Source organism: Salvia splendens, chromosome 7 (assembly GCF_004379255.2).
Source record: "Salvia splendens isolate huo1 chromosome 7, SspV2, whole genome shotgun sequence".
In the NCBI taxonomy this organism is placed as follows: Eukaryota; Viridiplantae; Streptophyta; class Magnoliopsida; order Lamiales; family Lamiaceae; genus Salvia; species Salvia splendens.
The window spans coordinates 14,824,614-14,834,768 of NC_056038.1; the positions used below are offsets into that span (position 1 = coordinate 14,824,614).

General features: G+C 32.7%; 1 protein-coding gene and 1 long non-coding RNA gene across 6 annotated transcripts; one reads left to right on the plus strand and one right to left on the minus strand.

The window, feature by feature from the left end:
- Window positions 1–2,531: 2,531 nt before the first annotated feature.
- On the minus strand, window positions 2,532–3,790 carry LOC121810458 (polygalacturonase-like). The gene is made up of 3 exons (XM_042211224.1): window positions 3,395–3,790; window positions 2,860–3,149; window positions 2,532–2,769 (listed from the first exon to the last, which is right to left on the minus strand). Exons 1-3 carry the CDS (start codon window positions 3,788–3,790, stop codon window positions 2,532–2,534), a joined length of 924 nt encoding a protein of 307 aa, XP_042067158.1.
- A 3,429-nt stretch (window positions 3,791–7,219) lies between these two features.
- LOC121742530 lies at window positions 7,220–9,653 on the plus strand. 5 transcript variants are annotated; one of them, XR_006038066.1, is made up of 5 exons: window positions 7,220–7,495; window positions 7,824–7,953; window positions 8,178–8,272; window positions 8,702–8,809; window positions 9,213–9,653. It is a non-coding gene; the product is annotated as an uncharacterized LOC121742530 (long non-coding RNA). The 5 variants fall into 5 exon arrangements; XR_006038068.1 differs by having other exon boundaries at window positions 8,185–8,272; XR_006038069.1 differs by having other exon boundaries at window positions 8,200–8,272.
- Window positions 9,654–10,155: the final 502 nt, after the last annotated feature.

Here is a 10,155-nt window from a genome sequence, read left to right on the forward strand (position 1 = left end):
CCAGATCTATGTTCCTCGGTTGAAGGAAAGCAATAAACAAGCTGAAACTCAAATAAAACCACAAAAACTTAATTTCATTAAAGATATTCAAACCAAAAGATGTTTCCAACAAAGTAGCTACTCAAATCCAAGTCTAAAGCAAGTAAAACAAGTTCTTAAACTAAGAAAGCATGTAAAAATGATGTTCTTCTTTGAAAACTGGAACTTCTGAAACTGCGGTGGTATTCTGGCTGGAACGGACGGTAGACTCCCTCTCCGGCAAGTGGCCGGAACTTCAGATGAAACACTAGCTACTCTAATCTAAGAGAAATCAGTAAAGTTTATCTAAGGGAAAGCATGTAGAGCTATCTAGGAAGTGCAGTAAAATTATCAAGTGGTCTAAGCATGGACAAAGTTTCTTCAATGTGGTTCTTCTATTTATAGGGTTGCTTGCTCAAAACCCTAGGGCTGCTCCTTCTTGAAATGATGATTTTCGCCCTTCTAGATAGATGATCATTCGCAACATTTCGCTCCTTCTTGTGCTCCAGCTTTATGGCATGCATCTTGGGTCAGTATAGCACCTTTTTGCGTTCTTTTCACCTGCTTCTCTTCCGACCCTTTCCTCCTGATTAGTACCTCATCCTGCACACTTTAGCAACTATTTTTGCAGATATTATCCAATAAAGCACGTTATACTGACCAGTAACCAAGGCCTAAAACGAGACTTATCATCCATCCACCAATGAGACTATTTTTTTTATGAACGTAGAGAGTAGATAAAAGTGGGACCCACATTCTACTAAATTTTCAACTAACTTTTCTTCATACTTTTGAAAACATTTTATGATTCGAATGGGTCAGATAATGGAGGATTGATGGGGTAGTATTAATACCTGAGATCTCGTCCTTTAATAAATAGTAAGGACTTAAATCTGACTGCCTTTGTGTTATAGCACACCAGTGTCATTCGTCTTTCCAAGGTTATCAAACTTTAGTTTTGACACTGCAAGCGTTCATGATATATAGTCATTTTCCTATTAGTTTGTGAAATAAGTACTCCATCTGTTCCACTCAAGATGTCCACCTTTCTTTTTAGTTTGTCTTATATAAATGCCCACTTTTTATATTTTGAAATAAATCCCTCTCCTCATTAAATTATCAACTACTTTTTTCTATTTACTTACTCCATCAAACAATTCCTCCTACAATTTCGTGCCCTCAAGAATATGGACATCTTGAATGAGATGAGGAGAGTACTTATTTATTTCTACAAGGAAGCAGGGTAAGAGAGCAAAAGAACAAAATCAATAAAATGAAATTTTTTTCTTCTAGTAGTTGAGTTGAGTCGTTTCCTTTTTTGACAAAAACTTTATTCAATCTCCTACTTTATTTTCTCTTTCTCTTTCATATTTTAGTTTCTTTCATACTTTATCCTCACTCCACTTTAACCTTTAAACATCAAATTTTTAATATCATGCATAAATGAAACGTTGCAATTATCTTCGGATGGATGAAGTATTATTTATTGTTTTAGAAAAATGAATAGAGAAATGATTTCCTAACAGTTAATTAGTACTCCCAATGTTCACCAAAAATAGTCCTATTGGTGGACGCTACAGGTTTTATTGAGAAATTGATAAAATAGAAAAATAATGAATAAAAGTGCATAAATCATGAGAGTGGAGGAGAAAAAGTGAATAAAATATGAGAGAAATATGAGAGAAATTTTTTTCATTTTTAGATAAGACAATTAATTGAACAAAATGGGCTTATTAAGAGAATATTGTTATTCATATTATTAGATAGCTATGTAGGAACCCAAAAAAAGTAGCTAATTAAGTCCATATATGTATGTATATGAAGTTTCCTAGTAAATTGGAATAAACGGAGATCTTATCGGAAGAGGTAGAGCTTGATCCTTTTTTGCAAAAGAGAATAAGAATGATGGAGGCTGGGGTTGCTAGGGTTATCAAAAACACTAGTAGTTGGAAGAGACGGAGAAATAACAATTCTAATATTGCATTTCTTGTTTGAAGAAATAATACAATGACCCTATTTATAATTATCTAAAATCTTCCCTTTTCATTCTTGGAAAGAACCGACAAAGAAAACGCAGAACAAAGCTCATAATTGCGCTCTACCCAATTAAATGATATTTAAATAAAGAAAAGTAAAACAAAACAAATCTTTAATTAGACGTGATCTCTCGAATAGCGCGGCCGCACAACTTGACGCTCGGGCCTGTCTTGCGCTATGGTTGAGTTCACCTGCACTTGTGTGTCTTCGCCTTAGTTAACATACGCATGTTTAAAGAGTGAGGTTGCACGCTGCGTTTGCTTCATCTTGTCAGAATAAACTAGATTTATATCCTGCAATTTGATATTTTGACAAGGATTTGTGGGACTGCAATCCAATACTAGAGCTTGCGGATTTCTTGACGTTCCACTTACGCTGCTGATTTTGACGTTGCTGATTTTCACCCCGGAGCTCTGTAGAATATACAACATTAGCATTCGTTCGTTCATCCACAATTTCATAATACGAGAGTAAATTCAAGTACGTACGCCTTTTGGGCAATTGCTCTGAGGGCAATACTCTTGATCGATAATTATAGGGTTTGTAACATTTTTCATGACCAAGTTAGTGAACTTGACATTCGTAACGGTCGCATTGCTAGGTCTCGCCCATGTTTTAATCCGAACACCATTGTCTGTGTTTGTAAACACTGAATTTTGCACTTCAATGTTTTCGACTCCTTCTTCGCGTGGTGCTCCACCAATGCTTCCAATGCTGCAATTAACGAATATTTATAAAAGAAAATTGGTATTGTGATTACAATGTTGTCGAATATAGGTAAATATATGGTGTTATCAAATGTACCTGATGCCATGCCCGGGGCCGCACACAATATGGTCCATCCACATGTTCCTAGTGCCTGGGCCGATTGATATGCAGTCGTCTCCAGTGCCAATCTTGCTGTGGAGGACACTAACAAAGTTCGAATTCCCAATGTGAATGCCATCGGTGTTAGGGCTATCAGCTGGGGCAGTTAATATCAAATTTTGCATGGTGATGTTGTTGCATTCATTGATAGAAATGTGGACACCCTCGCTGTCGAACGATTTCAAGCCGTTAACCAGTACATTGTTGCAGCCTTGAAGAGAGAATGACTGCAATTACAATAGTCTCAAAGAATACGTGAGATTGCATAGTTAATTTGATAATAGTAGGTTTTATATATAGTTTCAAGAATGTGTGCAACTATAAGTGATTTAGTATAATTTCACTTAATCTAAATTTGTTTATCTTGGATTTACATAATGAGAATTCACATCTTTATGCTTAATTCAATAGTTTGAAATTAGAACTTACCCTTGCTCCATAGGGGCAGCCCCTTTGTTGCTTCTTACATGACCAATAACTTCCCCTTGGCATCAATAGTGCCACCACCAATAAATGACAACCCATCAACATTATTGAATGATATCCATGATTGATGGTTGCTCAGTGATTCGTAACTTGGAGCAACAATATTTCCTAATAGTTGGAACTGCATTTTATTCTTGCATGGTCCATACAACGATACCGAATCCACCAGGAACGTTCCTTGTGGAACAAGAACCGTTGATTCAGAGCCTGAGCTGCAGGCAGCCACCCACGCCTTCAACAAGGCCGATGATGAGTCGGTCTTGCCATCGGCCCTTGCCCCAAAATCAACAACGTTGTATGACTTAGCAATGCATATTTGCAACAATGTTGCAATATTCAAGACAAGGAAAAATGTCTGAGAAAATACAGCTAACTTAGGCATGATTGGAGATTCAAGAAGTAAGGCGAATATTAGATTTTGATTTGTAAAAAATGGGGTGGTGCTGCTGAATTTATAAAGGGTGCGTATGTATAGATTTAGTAATATTTTTCAGTCTACCGGAATGTTATATTTCAAGGGTGTGATAAATTTATATAATTGTATGTACATAATTCGGATAATTATGTCATTTTTATGATTTCCTTAAGTAATGGAATTTAACTATTTCAACTGAATTTTTTAATTTACTTAATCAGCACCCTCCGTGTTAAATACAGAAAAGATAATTATTACACCTCTCGTCCAACAATAAGAGTCACATTTGTCATTTTGTCATTTTGGTCCGTACCACAATAAGAGTCACACTTCATTTAATGGTAAGTATGTCCCACATTCCACTAACTCACTTCACTCACATTTTATTATAAACCCAATATAAAAAAGTGAGTCTAATATTCCCCTAACTTTTTCAACTTACTATTCTTTACATATCTTAAAGCCTGTACCACAATAAGAGTGACTCCTATTGTGGGACGGAGGGAGTAATATTTTAATAAAAAAATATTTGTCTCTAAAAGTACATTAAAATAAAAAAATATTTACATATTTAAAATATTTAATGAAAAAAGAAATAAGTTTAGAAAAAATAATGCAAAAGGAAAATAACATAAAAATAAAAAGAAAATGCAAAAGAAATAGGCTTAATCAATATGGCTATTTTATTTTAGTATTTAATTCATATTTTAATAAGGAAAATGATTAATTATTTAAAAAAAATCATTTATTTAGATTAACTTTTCCATTTATTACTCTATTGAAGATTTATACTTCATGATAATTTGTTTTAAAAATTTAATGAAAAAAGAAATAAGTTATGAGAGTAATACAAATAACAAAGAAAAACTAGATATTGAATTTATAATTGAATAAATATTAATTTGTTCGAAACTTTTATAGTACTATATTAAGTTATAAAATTATTTTAAATTAAATATAGTATTTTATAATTATGTAGTGTGTTAATTAATATTATAATTAATTAAAAAATCTAGGTCAATAATGTATTTCCTAAAATAGTAGTGTTAAAAAATATCCAAAATTATATCCTAAAATTAAAACTAAATTAAAGGGTACTATGTCTATAAATTTATCTTTTCTCCCTCAAATGGTCGAATCATAAATATTGTTTAGAACGTATCATCTTTTGAGTTCTGGTGCAGTTTTTGTCTTATGGAAAATAATATCTTTGTGTTATGTTTATTGTTTAAAGGTTGGTCAATTTAAAACCACTAATTAATATATATCAAATGATAGAGCAATTGCAATACAACTTTTCGCTATACAAACAATCGGTCAATTCAGTGCCCAACACGTTGCCACTATCAAATTCACTATTTATAATTTATCAATCAAGTCAAAATTATCGTACCATAACAAATTCTTACTATAAACATTTAATTACAAAAAAATAATGCCTAAAACTCTATACACCATAATTATTAAGTCAAAATTATTCTAATATATGACAAAACCTGATCAATAGTATTCACATACAAAAAGTAATGTCTAAAATACTATACACCATATTTGATACACGAGAGGTCCGTTTAATACGTGAATCAATTTAGTTTGCCGGCCGGTGTTAACACATTACTTAATCAATTGTTATTGCAATTAAGCATTAAATTAAATTATTCAATATTTTTTAAATAATACTCCCCCGGTCAATGATTAAAGGTCTCCTATCTAACCAAAATGAGTTTTAAAAATTTGTTTAACTTTACAAAGTAAAGCGGGTAGAAAAAGTTGGTGTAATATGTGACATACTTTTTTATATTAATTATATAATAAAATATAAGGGAAATGAGTTAGTAGAATGTAGGGTATACTCTAGTTAATTATTTCTTTAATTGCAAAAGGATATAGTGCTCTCAAATATTTTGAAGAAAAAGGAGTAACGATAGTTATATTAAGTAGAATTAACCCTTGCATATTAATTATACGGAAAATCCATCAAATATAAATAAACGTAATTTATATAGAATAGAAATTACTCCATCTGTCCCGCTCAAGATGACATTTTGTCCTTTTTAGTTTGTCCCAACTAAGATGACATATTTCCTATTTTTGAAAACATTCTCTCTCCAATTAATACACTCAACCACTTTTTCTCACTCTTATTAAAATATTCATCTTTCTTTCTCTCTTTATTTTAATACTTATATCCACATTTTCTCTCACCAATTAAATACTTTAACCAATAACTCCTAAAATCTCATGCCGGCTAAGAAATGTGTCATCTTAGCCGGGACGGAGGGAGTAAAATCCTTATTACTGAAACATGTAGGCACAAGTAGTGGATAATGTGGATGATCGAAGTTTAAAAAATCAATTTTCACAGAAAATATGCAAAAATAATGAACGTTTCGTGATTGATTACGAAATACAAATTCTAATTTGCGGATCAAGAAATTTCATATTAGGGATACGATAAATAATTATATTGACTTAAAAATTTAAAATTCAATCGATTTTTTCTTCAGTTATCTCAATTTTTTTAAATGACCTTCATTGTGTTTAAAAGAGATTATTTTTAGGCATTATTACTAGAAATTTTTCACGATAAAAAGGAGGTTCTAAAATATTTATGTAACAAAGAGTTTATTTTTATTTGGAGAGAGTTTAATATATTTAAATTAAAACAAAACACAACATATTTTCTATATAATCTTAAATAGTATTATAAGTAAAATTAGAAACCATAAATAATAAATTATACATGCTTTATTGGGAAGTACTATAAAACGAGTGAGAAAAAAGTAAATTATAATATTTACTCAAACATTAGTTAGATATCATGGAATATATAATTCTCCAATAGAGTAAATAGCCAAAATTGCGCCATATAGGTTTCAAACCCGGGTTGCTACTGTAAAAGTTGAGCATCTTTCTATTAGGCTAGTTACAACTTTTGGGGGCACTGGGCATACTTGTACCCCATTGTCCTTATGTGTATTCGCCGGTGCTAATTTATATGTTATTCCCTATATTATTATCCTTATTAATTAAGAAATCAAACTCTACCAGGAATTTTAAGGGGAAAATGGCTGAAAAGGGAGTAGTCAAAGTTCATATTTTAATTTGATCGTTGACATTCCATGCACCTAACACTACAAAAAAATGCTTGTTTGCAAGCACATATTTTCAAGCATATGTTGTGCTTGCAATTTCTGGAAGAATTTCGACCAAAAAAGCGACCAAAATGCAAAATAGATGGTTGCAAATAATTTTGCGATAAATACTTCGAGCAAATTAATTATGCTTGCTAATTTGCGAGCACATGGTGCTAGCAAAAGTATTGGTCGCTGTTTTGCTAGCAACAATAAATTGTGCTCTCTGTTTTGCTAGCACAATTTTTGGTGCTCGCAAATATTAGATCTACACACAACAAAATCCTCCCACTACACAAAACCCTCCAGCCACTCTTTCTCCATTCATTTCCTTCCCCTTATTTTTCTCCATTCTCTTAATCTAAACAAAAAACCTAAATCTCGGCCATGAATCTCGCATAGCTGCCAAAATCTAAGGTGCTTTTCTATTCCGGTTTGTTTCGTCTTCGATTTGGTAGATCCACAAGTGTTTTCATCGGGAGTTCTGTTTAATTTTTTGATTTTGAAGCGCGAGTTCCATGATTTCATCGGCAGATCCGTGAGTTTTTGTGATTCTATATGTAACTCTGTATTTCAATGCAGAAACATGTTTGCTTTATGTATTTCTAAATGTTGGAATTGATCTTCTTTGAAATCATTTAATGTCGTTTCATTTTATTGTTCTTCGATTCGTGTGGAATTCGATTTAGGGTGATTTGCTCGAGTTATCCGATATTTGTAAAAATTGGTTACTTTTGCAGCTTTCGTCTTAACTTGTCTTCCTTACTAATGTAAATCTCTCAGAATAAGATATCTCAGTATTCATTCTATTTAAGCACAAAAAAAATATCTCAGTACCTCATAGTCCCTTGTGGCTTTTTTACCAGAACGGTGGTGTGATTCAAATATGGAACGTGAAGGAGAAGTGGTCTTATAGCTTGTTGGTCTGAGCAACTCTCTTTGGATGTTATGCACAATAAAGTCGACTGAGGAGAAGTCATCTAAGCTTGAGACATTGTACAAGTTTTTTCAGACTCTGTTTATTTTTCAATTCTCTTGTTTGTGTATCACTATTTCTTTCATTAATGCCACCCCAATATGAGAACTATGTGAATGTTGCAGCTTGGTATCTAAGTTCATTTCAGCATATCTAAATTTCAACATGGTTGGGTGTTATATGCTAATTGCCTTGGAAAAAATACTTGTTTAATTATTAATCAACATTCGAAGTTCTGATGCAGATTTTAGTTAATGAGTCTATAGGGTTATATTTGGCTTGCTCATTGCTGTTCCAATTGGATTAGCATACTACTTCTTGCTGGATTTATAAAGAAAGGTACTGCTGGCAACTAGGGAGAATTATTTCAAATGCATTTGGAACAAATCTATAGTTGAGTGTCATTTATTTGTAGCTATATTTGGTTGATCAATGCAGAATAGGTTTTAGTTGATTAGCAGCAAACATATATGTAAAAAACACTAAATAAAGAACTGATTGTAGAACAAAATCAGAGATTCGAGGAAAAGAAATATGTTCATGAACATCATTTTATTCATTCATCAAAATGTCATTTAACATGTAGAATAGCACCAAGAATTCGAAAATAGAGAAAAATGGATAACAGAAACTTAAAACTGCTTCTGATTGTATGAATGGAGCACATTTTGTGAAGATTAAGCTATGTTTTATGTTTCTATTTGGATATTACATAATGTTTGAACTTATAGTTAATTATTGTTAAATTTTTATTAAAATTGTTTGCAGGCTAAGGAGAACCATGGAAATCTCCCTCCATTTTGGGACCTATTTCTCAAGACTCATAGGCTAAAGGACTCATACGAGTTATGTTCACAACAAGCCAAAGAAATTGAGGTAATTTGCTGTTTAAGTTTTACTCCTTTCCTGTTTCAGTTTAGGTGAATTTTATTGACATTATAAAACATGTTTAGCTTATTATCATGCTTCTGTAAGTTCTATTTTAGGATAGTATGCTTCTGTAACTTTTCAGATGAGTAAGTTCTGTAAGTTCTGTTTTCAGAAGAGTGAGTAGCATGCTTCTGTAACTTTTGCTAATTGCTTGCTAAGTTCTGTTAATTAATAAGTCAGAACTTGGAATCATAATAGTCTACTGCCAGCCACATAAATGAATGATGAACCATTATTGTTTAATACTCCTTATAATCTCTCCTCCAATGAATGATGAACCATTATGTGGCCAACATAATTTCTTGCATCAGCTCACTGCTAAATTTAATGTTTGTTTGTTTGTTTGAAGGAGAGGGTTTTGGCAAGGGCTAAAGAGTTGTGTGCTGAAGGGGAAGATCCAGATTACGATGCAATCTTTCTCGAGCTTTTTGGGAGGGTTAAGAAAAGGAAACAGGTTCCTGGAGTTGGGCAAGCGACAAGCTTGTATTTTCCATTTGCTACCAGCTCAGCTGAGGGCTCTGCATCTTCCGGCTCGTCATGCCTCAGCACTGATCAGGTTGATGAGCTTTTCGAGCGACGAGTACAGCCTTTGCATCAAGAGATCGAAGAATTGCGAGAGCTAGTAAAAGTCCTCAGTCAGCAAGTTCAAGCAAGTTCAAGAGTCTAGAAGTGGCTAGTAGTATTTGAACTAAATTGTGGAAACTAGTAGTATTATAACTTAATTTGTGATTTGATTTAATTGAAGTGCGAAACAATATTTTGTATCTATGTAAAATTTGAATTTTCGTCATTCAATTGAGTTATTTCATACTATGCTTTGAAAATATAAATCCTAATATTAATTTTTAAAAAAATTACAAATATTTAGTAGAAAGTATTTTAAAATAAATGCTGAACAGCGAGCACCACGGTGCTTGCAAAATCAGAAAATGGAATTATTTTGCGAGCGCAAGAATGCTCGCCGAAGATGAATTTGCGACAACATTGAGGAAGTATTGCGAGCAAAAAATTCTTGCAACGGCCACTAGATTTTGCAAGCCATTTTGCGAGCACCAGTCAATGTGCTTGCAATTTTTCAGAATGTGCTTGCTATTGTTCTCGCAAATTTTGCGACAAGCGAAAAGGCTAGCACCCTTTCTACTCGCAAAGTGCTTGCAAAATGAAGTTTTTGCGAGCATAAATGCTTATTTGCAAGCACTTTGGTGCTTGCAAATCAACGTTTTTTTTGTAGTGTAATCAACGTGCTTAATTATACAGTATAACATGAATCTATAATGAAATTTTGTAAGAAA